This window comes from Monodelphis domestica, chromosome 3 (assembly GCF_027887165.1).
Source record: "Monodelphis domestica isolate mMonDom1 chromosome 3, mMonDom1.pri, whole genome shotgun sequence".
Taxonomy (NCBI): domain Eukaryota; kingdom Metazoa; phylum Chordata; class Mammalia; order Didelphimorphia; family Didelphidae; genus Monodelphis; species Monodelphis domestica.
In genome coordinates, this window is record NC_077229.1 from 481,669,833 (window position 1) to 481,683,039 (window position 13,207).

At 33.2% G+C, this 13,207-nt stretch overlaps 1 protein-coding gene across 2 annotated transcripts in view; it reads right to left on the minus strand.

The window, feature by feature from the left end:
• MAN2A1 (mannosidase alpha class 2A member 1) overlaps positions 1-13,207 on the minus strand; it is a 205,452-nt gene that overhangs the window by 170,926 nt on the left and 21,319 nt on the right. The window contains exons 2-3 of one of the 2 annotated variants that reach the window (XM_007486486.3): positions 9,132-9,392; positions 6,038-6,182 (exon numbers count right to left, since the gene is read on the minus strand). In XM_007486486.3, the coding sequence (XP_007486548.1) occupies positions 6,038-6,182; positions 9,132-9,392 (406 nt within the window). Of the gene's footprint in view, positions 1-4,469; positions 4,623-6,037; positions 6,183-9,131; positions 9,393-13,207 lie in introns of those variants that run through there. The other variant, XM_007486487.3, reaches the window with a different exon arrangement.

The window sequence follows — 13,207 nt, forward strand, 5'->3', positions numbered from 1 at the left end:
TCTCATGAAGTCATTGCATTTATTTGTTCTATTCTGTCACTGCCTTCCTGGTCTAAGCTCTATAAGTCTGCAACTCAGGTTTGGGTCTGAGCAAAACACCTGTGGGCTTGCCCATTGGAATTCCAACAGATTGTTGTCTAGATTCAGAGACTACAAATTAGCTAGAAAGCTCTGTTGGTTCAGACGGAAAGAACTGCAGGTCCCTCCTGGGATTCAGCCAGGCCTCACCCCAGACTATGGGATGGAACTAAAATCCTGCTTCATCCCTGAGATCAGGATCAAATATATTGATCAAAGGATCAATATATAGCCAAGGACCATATCCGAAAGCATTACCCGAAGCACAAATTATTCTCCCAGTGTCACAATGAATCTGTGGCCCAGAAACAGGAAGTGATCAACAGAATTTCCACTTGGCACATATTCATGAATCCTAAACAAGTTTTGGATCCCCTTTGTGTGCATCTGGGTCCTCTTTTTCCTCCAGGGTGACAGTCAATGTCCTTTTTCAATTCTTGTGATGAAAGGCTCTGCCCTGTTCATGGCTAGAACCTATCCCTATGGTTCACACATCCCTCATTCTCCCTATGATAACTTAATCTAGAAAAATGGCACATCAGTTGTTGGTTTCATAAATTGTATGCCTGAGAAGGTTCATCACTTGTTGGCCAATCTTCTGGTGATGAGTATTTCCATATCTAGGTTGGTCCTTGGGCAACTCCTCCATCTCCTACAGGTTCATGTTGCCCAAATGGTCCCAATTCTTATCAATTACTACATGATTGCCTCTCTCTTCCCTCCATTCCCTTATTCTCACTGCCTGAGTTATTCTACCATCCTATTTTCTGCCCCCACATCATCTTCCTCTGTATCTTCTGCATCATTTGCCTCACCATTCTCAGTGCTTTATTAAAGTGTGACTGAAATACTACTCCCCAACTGTTGCAATCATCTTTCCCAGTGAGTATCCAAAGAATTGAGTATGCCTGCCCCGTACTGGACCCTGTGGGACCCCATTATCATCCCAATATCTTCAGCCAAATTAATAATTCCATAAATTAATTAGAAATTCACATGATTAGTAAATAAAAATATATAGTGAGACACCCATGTCATTGGCTCTAAAACCAAGCATCTACCATACCACACTGACTGAATATTTTAATCAACAATTCAAAAATAGGGTACTTTTTTAAAAAAACATGCTATGATTTCCTCATATATATTCTTAATAAACTTTATGCAATAACTTAGGCAAACAAGTTCTTACATGTTATGCTTTTATATAAAATAATATGGGCCTGTAAACCAGGAGATTGGACACTAAGGACAGGCATTGTATTTTACAACTTTGTATTCTTAGCACATTGTCCTACACATAGGAAGCATTTAAATAAATATGTATTTAACTGACTAATGCTATGTTGATACCATAATTTTATCAACTAAATCTATACTTGAGGGAAAAAACCTCTGTCACCCCTTAAGTAAATGAACACAATTCTGCTATTTTTAAAAATATGCATATACCATGAGAAGAGTTTCAATATGGAACTCTGAAACATTTTATCATTACATCTTAGCACCATTGATTTATCATTATATCACATATATAAAATCACTTTATGGTGTTCACTTATAGTTTATATAAAAATACCATGAAAATATTGATTTATGTATACCTGCCAACTCTTAAAAAAAAACTTTTAGTTACTTAGCCCATATCAAAATATTAAGATTAAAGTTTAATAAGTACTATAATTGTGTTTTAAATTATTAAATGCAACATGTATATCAAACAACTAGCTTTCAATTTTGTGGATTTTGCTTCAAATCTTTCCCCACAAAGTAAAATATTAAAATTTCCCCTCAAAACTTATTTTCACATTTTGTCTTAACTCCATGTAAATTAAGATATATTTTGCCTAATTAAAAAGTCTTAAATCTAATCAGAAATAAAGGTATGCTTTAAAATAGGTGAAAATGAAAACATTAACTTAAATCAAATTTAACAGATGACCCTAAAAATTTCCCTGCTATGAAATAACCTACAAATACAATAAAGATAATATGTGCACAAATAAAACATACAAGTTTTAAATGGTACAGAATGAAATTTGGAAATCTCAGATATAAAAAATATCCACCTAAAATAAAAAGATCCAAGTACTGACATAAAAAAAAAAGAAAAACTTGCCTTTAAAACGCCACACTATGAGATGAAAACAAATCTTTATAAATACCATTTAAAAATTAAATTGTCTAATTATACATTTGTTTTAGGATATATAAAAATGTGCCTTAGAAACTGTATATATTTTTATATTTTAATACTTCTTTTGATCTTAATAGTTCAAATTTTCAGAGAATAACTTACCATTTCTAAGGCATCAAAAGTATCTAAAAAGGCTAAATAGTGATTTTCCATTGGATTTAGTCAGGGAAAATTGCTTTTCATTTAAAAATTAGATTCTTCCAATTATTTTTCAAGTAAAGGAGGTCTTTTATGGGAATATATGCACAAGTTTTTTTTTTTAATGTATAAGCTTTTATATATAAAAAGCTTTTAAAAAACAAAATGGAGAAATAACACTCCTTGCCTCAATTTTTCCTATTTATGAATAGCAAAATTTAATTAGATTATCCATGTCCTTAACAACTGTAAAAGCCTATGAATCTCTGACTCTACTATGGTTTTCAGAAGTACATCCAGAAATGACCCCAGTTCTTAACATTTCAAAACCCATTATATACAAAGAATAACATTAAACAGAGTAGATAATTTTTTTAAAGTATAAGAAATGGTCCACAGTGGTATATGTAGAATCAAAAATTTTCTCAAAGCAAACCTATGCATTATTATGTCCAATTTACAAATGAGATAACGGAGGTTCATTGAAGTTATATATAACTTGCCAGTAGTTACAAAAACATTAAGGACTCAATGGAACTTGAACCCAGGCTTTTATTTTATTCCTCAAGACCAAGGAACCTTCTACAAAGATAATCCTCACTCTCATCAAATGTGAAATCAATTATAATTTAGTAAATAAAAACTACATTCAAGTTTTCCTGATGGAGGGAGGTTTTTAAATACTGTTTTAGAAGAAAGCCAAAAATTATTGGAAAGCATTTCTTAAGGTTAGAATTCAAAATAACCTTAAAGGAAATTGATTCCATATCATGTACCCCAAACCCATCATTTTACAGATAAGCACCCAAGGCCCAGAAATACTGTTATTTGATCAGGCACAAATATTAAGCCAGAATTCTAACTTAGATCTTTTGACTCCAAATCCAACTCTTTTCCACTATCCCAAAGAAACGTGGTAAAGGTAAAAATGTCATAAATCAGAACATAAAAAAAGTGAAGAAAAGTAAGCAAATTGTTGGCTTAAGTATCTATTTTTGAAAACTAGCAAAGGATGGTTAAAATTTAGAGAAAGGCTGACAGTACTCAAGATCTAAATAATGTCTAGAAGTCTGAATTTAATATCAAACAACAAATATTTATTAGGCACCCAATAAGCACTTTTGCTAAGTATATAAAAGCAAAAGAGAAAAAGTTCCTGTCCTTAAAAAGCTTATACTTTATCAATGGAGAAAATTTGCATAAAATATGAACATAAAATAACTTCACCAATGAGGGAGCTGGAGAATCAATCAGTAAAGATATCTTATAGAAGGTGGTACTTGAACTTTGAAGAAAACCAAGAAATCTAAATGGTGACAAGTAAATTTACTCTAATTCTATGTAAAGCTACAGAGATGAGAAATGAGAAGTCTTGTACAAGGAAATACAAGGACAGTATAGCTTGTGTACGTGTGTGCTTAGAAGGGTGGGGAGTGGCTTGTAATATGTCAAAGGTTAAGTTAAAAAACAGCATGTGAAAGGTTTTGAATGTCAAACAGTAGAGTCTGAATTGATTGTAGTGGTAATAAAAATCCCCTGGAAGACACTGAAAATGGAAGTGACATGGTGAAACCTATATTTTAGGACTATCACTTTGATACCTAATCTAAGAATGGACTGGAAAGGGGAGAGCCTCAAGGCAGGCAGACAAACTAGAAGGAATGTACAATAAGCAAGAAAAGTAGGCTAGAAAAAAAAAAACAGAAGAATTTTATCTAGAAACAAAACAGTTACTGTAGTTTTTTGATCCTGACATCACTAAACCTGTGATTTAAGATTATCAATTTTATAGCTGAATGGAAAAATTCTCTTCTATAATAGATCACATCTTTACAGCTTTATGACTACTTGAAAGATGTGTTTTACAAAATATTTCACATTCTTTTTTTATGAGTTGATTATATTGGCATTACAGTAATATGTTGGAACAAAATGACACTTCTACCAAAATGTCAAAATTATGCAAGATTCTTTAAAAGATATCAGATAAATTTGTTCAATGACCCTCGGACCATTAGTATCAAACAATGCATAAAAAAGGGAGAAGTATGCTCACCAAAACTATTACCACTGTCCTAGAGGAGATCCAGAGCAATTTCTAAGTTGAAAAATCATTTCCTATAAATAGTATGGTCCTCTAGATACTGTTAGCTGATGATGATGTCCTCATTATTACATCAAATCCCAGAACATTCCAGAGCTTCCTGAATGAGGATTTATATCCTTCAAAAGAGTTTGGTTTAACCATCTGCACAGGAAAAACCAAATGGATGAGGAATAGCATTTGCCCAGATTAGGACAGGGAATTAAATGGACAACCTAATGAACTCCTCCATCCGCATTCATGAACTTTCAACTCAGTTTTATGTATGTTTATATACAGGCAATAAATATTTATTCAGCACCCATTATGTGGAGTCACTTTGCTACACACACATACACATACACACACACACACACACCTATCTCTTGAACCTTCAGTGCAAATTGACACTGAACTAGATCCAATCTGGACAGGCATAAAATTATAAACTCCTTTTAATGATTCGAAACTTCTCCCTGAGACAAAACCTATTAGTGTTAAAAAAATTATTCTACCAGTGCTATTTAACAGCAAATCATAAAATATCATACTCTTCAAAGCATCATCATTGGAGGGGTATGTGGTGAATATAAACAGGCTTACAAATGAGAAAACACCAAATAAAGATAAGAGTAAAAGTAACCTTCAATGAAATGTAGGCTAGTACAAATGATAAAAGTAAGGGGATAAGAGGCAGACAGTCTTTGTGTTCCATTACTACCTTTATCATTTTTAAATAAAACATGGAAGGCTCCTAAGCCCAGTGAATGGGATCACCAAATTTAGAGTAAGCAGTCAAGTCATAGACCTGTGATGGCAAACTTACGGCATGCTTGCCAAAAAGAGCACACAGAGAGCTCTCTGTGAGCACACATGCTATCCCCCAGCAGAGTTTTGTTACTTGAAAGGTGGAGAGACTCAGGTGAAGCTGCTCCCTCTCTGCTCTCCACTGCATCTGACAACACTTTTTCACATCATCTACCCTTCTGCCCAACAGCCCAATGGGAGCATATACTGCTCCCTCCTCCATTCATGCTGAGGTCATTCCTCATTTCACCTGCCACCTCTGCCCAGCACCCCAATGGAAGTACATTCTCTCTCCCCTGTGTGGGATAAGGAGGAAGGAGCAAGGCTTGCGGCACTCCATCAGGGGAGTGGGGCATAGTACATGGTCTCTAAAAGGTTCTCTATCACTGTCATATACCATAGGGAAGGAATAGCTGTATTGTGAACTATATTGTTAGAGGGAACATCTACACTGATGATATATTGAGTACATTTTTATCAAATATTATTATTGAATAAATACTAAAATTTTTAAAATTAGAATAACATTAAACTGTCACCTATTTAAATAAGCAATTTATTCATCTCATAGCTTGAATATTTCTCATATAAACTGAAATATTTAAAAATGAGAGTTTAAGAATTTCAGTACAGAAAAGCATACCACAGATTTTTCATTTGAAATACCTATATTTTTAAGTTTCAACACCTGTAAATAAGAGAATCTCATTACATTTTTCAAGTAAAAGTTTTACCTGGGTCATTATGTGAATGAGGCACAACAAATACTTGAAGGGGCTCACTGTCCCATTCACTATCTTCATATGTAATGTCAAATCCTTGCTTCCAAACTCCTCCATCTGGATTGTTAAATTTAAGAAGGCTATAAACATTCAACATCTAAAAAAAAAAAATTTTTTTTAAATACCAGCTCAATTGTGTAAAAACATTATCCACCCAAAGTCAATTGTGATCATCAACATTCAAAAAAGTATTATTTACCTAATTTTATTTTAAAATAGTAAAATATTCTAAAATATAACAAATATTAAGTAAATAATTTAATGCCTATCCTAACATCCTAGTGTCGTTCCTTACTGTGATCCCAGATTCTTAAAAACTAGGCCTAGGAATCTTACACCAAAGTAGGACAGCCCTGCAAAGAATCATATGTACCTGTTACCCAAGGACCAGCTTAAGTATAAAAAGGCTCATTACCAAAGTTTGGCCAACTGTTGACTAATATTCTCAGGCACACAATTCATGAAACCAACTACTAATGATAAATTAAGATACTTTGAGGTTTTGAATTTTATCTTTATGCAACTAGATACTCATCTCCATAGATAAATATTTTGAAATAAGTTACCTCTTCTGTCATACATTGAAACTATTTTTTTAGGTTTCCTTTTAAAAATGGACATGTGGGACACTGAAAGAACATGCTGACTTTAAAAGAAAAGTAAGACAAGATAATAGAGACTTATAGTTTTATATATATAATAGATATTTATGGTTTCATATAGAGATTTGTAATATATCATTCACCAATAAAAAACGAAACAACAATGGGTTGGCCATTGAAGTGAGGAGGTACAGACTATTTTCAAAACTCCTAACCTAGATAATATGAAAGTTGTTTTAAAAAAGAACATTAAATTGTATTTGTATACTTTTATTGATTTGTGATTTTATTATTGAATTACAGCCCCAGATACTTAATTTTATTTGATGTTTATTAAATATAAAATAAAAATTTTCATTTTGATTCTAAGATCAAATATTGAGACTTAGAAATAACTATCAAGGTCAAGTTCTACATCCTGAATCATAGGAAGAGGTTAAGAAAGTGCAACAGAAAATGATAGAATTTTTCTTATAAAACTCCACTGTAAACTAACAACAAGCTAGAAAATAAAATAGTTCTGATTTAATATGATTGTGAGTTTTTACATATAACCTCTGTTAAATTCAACATCACATGGAAGAGGCCCTATGCAGAGTATAAATATTTCTATTCTCAGATCATAGGGCACTAAATGCATCCCATGAACATTAGAAAAGCTCCTCCACAGTACAAAGGATTGCATATGATAATAACAATGCAAGAGACTGATTTAGCCATTTACTTTTTATAAGTAGAAAAAAACATTTGTTCAGAATTATGGCATGAAACAGGATGGGAAGACCAATGACTAGTACTCTATCTTAAACAGAACCTATGAAAAAATAAATGAACTGGGCCCAGAATTGAGTAAGAAAGTTTATTTAGGGAATTTAAGTGCTTTCAATGATCCTAAATTACTTGCTGCCTCAAAAGTCCATGTCTTAAAAGCAATATTTTCCTAGCAATACTTTAAAGACTATGAACAAATATAATAATCCCACAATAATTAAAATAAATAACTCAAAAGCATGAGAAGGCTGCAATATCTTACTAAAAATGACTTTCATGTAAGTTGGTGTTGGTGAACCTTTGGCAAGTGTGCCAGAGGGGGCTGCTCCTCTCCCTCTCCACCAAGCCTGAGAACATTTCTCACATGACATACCCCTCTACCCACCCCTCTACTCACTCCCCAAAGGGAGTGCTTTCCTCTCTCCCCTGTGTGAGGTAAAGGGGCAGCTCAAATGTGGCATGAAATAAGGGTGCAGTACGAGCACTCGGTCTCTAGAAGGTTCACCATCACTGATATAAGTAGTGATATAAAAGCAATTAGGTAATAAAGTATAAAACCAGAAAAGGAGGTGGGCCAATCATATAACTAAAATGACAAAAATGAAAAGATCAAAAAACACAATAGTAACTCAGATACTTTAAAAAAGATAAGTGGCATATTCAGTATATTTGTTAGATTTCTATAGCCAATTTAAGGACAAATAAGATAGCTCACATAGGATGATTAGCCATAGAAGGGCTGTGATATTTGCAATGGTGAGACTATAATTCAATAATAAAATTACAAGCTAACATAAGTATCTAACTACAATTTAGTTTGACTTTTTCTTTTTAAAACATCTTTCATATTATCTAGTTTGGAAGTTTTGAAAATAGTTTGTGCCACCCCCCAAGACTGTTGACCAATTATTGGTTTATAATTTAACTGGTGAATTACAGTTCCACCAATGTATCATAATTCCACCAGAGTATCAAAATACTCTCCCTATGGCTAATCCTTCCCATCTGATTGAGAGTCTTGAAAATGGTTTTTGCCTGATTCTGTCTCTGTCAGTTTCAGTTTCTGTCTCTTTCTCTTGCTATTGCTTTCTATCTCTGTCTGTTTCTCTATAACTCATTACTTGAACTTTCCAGTTAACCCTTCCAGCATGAATTTTTGGAAAAACAAAAAGATTAACTATATAAAAATATAACATGGTGAATTTGGACTTTAGTATTAAAATATAGTCTAAGCTTCTAATACAATCTTTTTACTTTTTTACTGGACCTGTCAAGTTACAGGTTCAATACAATCTACATAGTAGTTCGTATAGAGAAATTTTTGAATTGGCATAAGATAATTTAGTGTATCTTCACATTCATTTTTACTATTCTACTTCTATATGTTATCAAAAAAAAAGAAAATCCTAATATGTAGTAAAAGTATCTTTGCACAATCAAAACCAAGGTAAAACAAAAACTAAAAATCGTAACTAACTAAACAGTAAAGAATATGCAGAAAATTCAAAGATCTAGATGATTTGAACCAAATCAAAAAATAGCAAATCTTAAGTAAGACAGTAACCTAAATCATTTTAGGGGTAAAGAGAAGAAAAATTAGTTAGTTCAAAGCTAAGAAGTTCCAAAAAAATAAGAAAGACAATATAAGGTTTATTTATGCATATGTATATTACCTGTACATCTGAATTCTGATTTCCACTTTCTAAAGCAAATGAACACTCCTCAGGTTCGTTTGGAAAAGGTATTAGACTTGATGGCTTAAGATTAGAGATGGATCCTTGACTGACATTATTACTTCGTGGGCTTTTCTGATCGTCCTTCACAGATTCACTCAAATTAATGACAGAATCTCTAATATTTGAAATGATTTCATTATTTTCTGCCAGCAAACGTTCTAAATGGTCGATTTTTTCTTGCAATATTGAAAGTTGAGCCTGCAACAAAAGTACACAAGAACTATTATTCTTCTATTTAAACATGTAAAGTTTTTTTCCCTTAAATTTCTGATCAAATCAGAAGTCATACACCTAATTCCACAGCCATTTAATAATAGGAGAAATTTGGAAAACAGAAACAGCTGGTGGTGAGACAAAAAAGTTTACAGTATAAAATAATTACCACAGCTGGAATCACTTTTAATGATAATTATAGCACACAGCAAAAGACCTCAAGCATTCAAGATTTAATTATTAGGAAATCCCCAAACTGCCTGTAACACATTGAATATTAACTTAATCTTTCATAGTCTGGAAGTCCTGCAGAAGACTTTCTTGGAATGAATTACTAAAAATAAACATAAAAAGAGTAAAAATTAAAGCAAATGATTCTACAATTATAAAGAACACAAAAACTGAGACTCTTAAGATAGCAAATATTGCCACTTGACATCCCTGAACAAGATCAACTATCAACCACAAAGTTAAACAAAAGCAATAGTGGTGCATATAAATACAAATCATTTGGCCATCTAAATAATTTATATTTGGCTTGATATTTTAATACTGTCATTAGTTAGTATATTTTAAGGAGAACATGATTCTTTTAGTAAGCATAAGCCTTGGCTTATACAGTAAAAAGCAAAGAAGACACTCAAGACTTTCAGGGCAGCTCCAAACCCAGGAAACATTTTGATTTGTTACTCTTCCCATTACATACCACTTATTATAAAAAATTAGTCTAGTTGAAATGATAGAATTCTATAGTCCATTTAGTATACTTAATAAGAAAAAAGTAATAATCTCAATTATGAGAAAAACAGAGAAAAGTAAAGGCCGTCATTAAGATTATAAGTGATAGGAACAGCAAACTCCAAAGAAAAAGAAAACCAGAAACAGGGATAGGACAGTATTACAAGACAAACACAACCAGACAGAAAAAGGCCATCTGTAATCTGTGTCTGTTGGGGGAAGAAGGAGAAATCTACATCTCAATGCTATATAATATATGTGTTGTGGCATCTCTACAATGATGAGCTAAGCAAGTTACAGGAGTGTAGGAATTACTTGGGACAAACAATGAATGTGTACTACTAACGCTAGGGCTTAAATAAAATGTTTTATTTCAACTAGATGAAATTATACTCATTTCAACATAAGTCAGTTTTCTCAGTTGAGTATTAAACTTTTTACCACATGCCTGTTTTATTACTTTCCTTGAATTGTATTTTATTCTAAGACTTTTAAAATGGCTCTTACTCCAGGAAAACATGTGGTTGTAGTTCTTCCAATGACCAAGACCAGTGAAAGTTGGTAAGGTGAAGCTAAGAATTTCAAAGATCATTTCAGCCAAAAATAAAACAACATGATTAACATTCCAGAATAAATATGGGAAAAGGCCAAAAATTGGTCAACTTGATTAAAAAAATATAATAACCCTAAGGATGCAGTCAGAAGAGAAGGCCTGCGGGAAAATGGCAGAATAAGGAAGAAAATTAATGGCCTTCCCAAATTCCCCAACAAATAAATTAATGCCTCTACATGACAATAATAATTAAAAGTAAGGGTATAAAGCAATTATGCCACCTAAAACAACTAGGAAGGTTTTTAAGAAAGATCTGACCTCTATGAGTGGTGTTTGATTGAAATGCAAGATAAACAAGTCAACAAATATCAAGCTTTTGGAGGAAATCTACTGTGCTGGCTCAGCTCCTTCAGGAGCTTTTGGGGTTAGGTGACAGATCAATAGGAGATTGTGAAGATGCCCTACTGGCTTGTACACAGAACTCAGAGCCCTTATAAGCCCATTAGCCATCTGTGGTTGTGGGCAAGGACGAATGAGCATATCACCTGGAAATGTGGTCACTCATAGGAAATGCAGAGTCCTTGCTTTTGGTTTCAGGGGAGAAGGCTGAACTGACATTTGCAGCCACCTGAAGTATCATAAGGCGAGATATAATTAGCAACTGTGCTGGGGGCCCTGAGAATCTATCAGAGGTGTGAACCAAAGAACCAATGGCCACACCTAGTCTTAGATTATACAACATTGAAAGAAACTTGAGGTAAAGGTCCCCAGATAGAACAACAACAACAACAACCAAAACCAAGATAAAATACCTGAAACCTGAGACATTATCCTCCTCACCCCAGAAGCAGAGTTCAAACCTTAACATAAAATTACTAGCCAAGAAACAGGCCATTTAAAAAAAAAAGAGTTTAAAAAACAACAATAAAGGAAAAACCTGACCATAAATAGCTACTTTGACATTATAGAAGATTAGGATTCAAACTCAGAAGACCATAATAGCCACTTGCAAAGCTTCAAAAAAAATATAAAATGGCCCAACCTCAAAAAAAGCTTAAAAGGAACTCTGAAAAGTAAGAAAGGTTGAGGGAAAAAATTCACAAAAGAAATGAGAAATGCAAGAAAATAAAGACAAAATTAATACATCTGTGAAAAGAAGGTAAGTAGTCAAATCATAAAAATGTTTGCATCAAATTTTTATAAGGGTTTAATGCCCAAGATATATAAACAATTATTAAATACATAGGAATAATAGCCCTTTTCCAGAAGACAAGTGGTGGCAGGATACAAACAATTCTCAAAAGAAAAACTGCAAAATGTTTACAACCACATGAAGGAATGTTCTAATAATAGAGAAATGACAATCAAAACAACATTGGGGTTTTCATTTATATACTGCAAATTGTCAAATGTAAAAATTAAAATTAATGTGCTATAATAAAAATGTTACATTTTAGGATATTTATTATTGATCATTAGAAATCAAGGAATAAAGAGGATACAAAATAAAGACCACATGCCCATGGCTATCCCTGAGCTTGGCTTACCACCACCACCATGCTGACTACAAGCCCAAGAAAGAGGCCCCAAAAGACTACCCACTCGCTAATATCCTCTTTCTCCAGGAAGTACGTAAGGACAGGAAGTCAGTGGACTCCGGGAAATGTAGTTCTTTTTAGGATCTCAGATTTTCAATTACATATTTCCTCCTGATGATCATTTGGGGGTGGGGGGAGAATCTCCACAATTTGATCATTTAACATAATCAACTTTTAAATTACAGTAATTTGGGGATAAAAGAAAAAGAGAACAAAACCAATGATTGCTAGGCGCATTGACAAAAAGCCAGTTAGGGGGCAGTTCCCTTTGGCATGAGTATACATACAAAACAAATGTTCAACCACACACAGTTCAAATCATCACATTGCAAAGTTCACTCTGGATCTTCTGGTTCAGTGTGTGGTCTGTAGAGGCATCTTCATGGTGCCTTCTCCAAACAGTTCACTTTCTGGGTTCAGAGAGGTAGCACGTTTCTTAACTTAAAATTACTCTCAAAAGAATTTAAATTTTGCATTTTGGAATAATTATACACAAAGATGACAGAGACGGGAGCAGTCAATGTTAGAGGGCTAGTTGGATGCCAGGCACACTGGTGCATTGTTGGTGAAAATATGAATCAGATAAATCATTTGAGAAAACAATTTGAAATTCTGTAAATAAAACAACTAAAATTTCCATGCCTTTTGACCCAGACATTCCACTATTAAACTTATAGCACAAGGAAGCCATTGATAAAAAGAAAATACCTTTGTATACCATATCTATAGCAGAACTTTTCGTGATAGCAACATATTGGAAACAAAGTAGATACCCATATCTCTTGCAGAATGGCTAAACAAATTGTGGTACATGAACATAATGGAATATTATTGTGTTATAAGAAAATCTGATGAACACAAAGAAGCAAGAGAAGATTTACACAAGTCTGTTACAAACTGAATTAATCGAA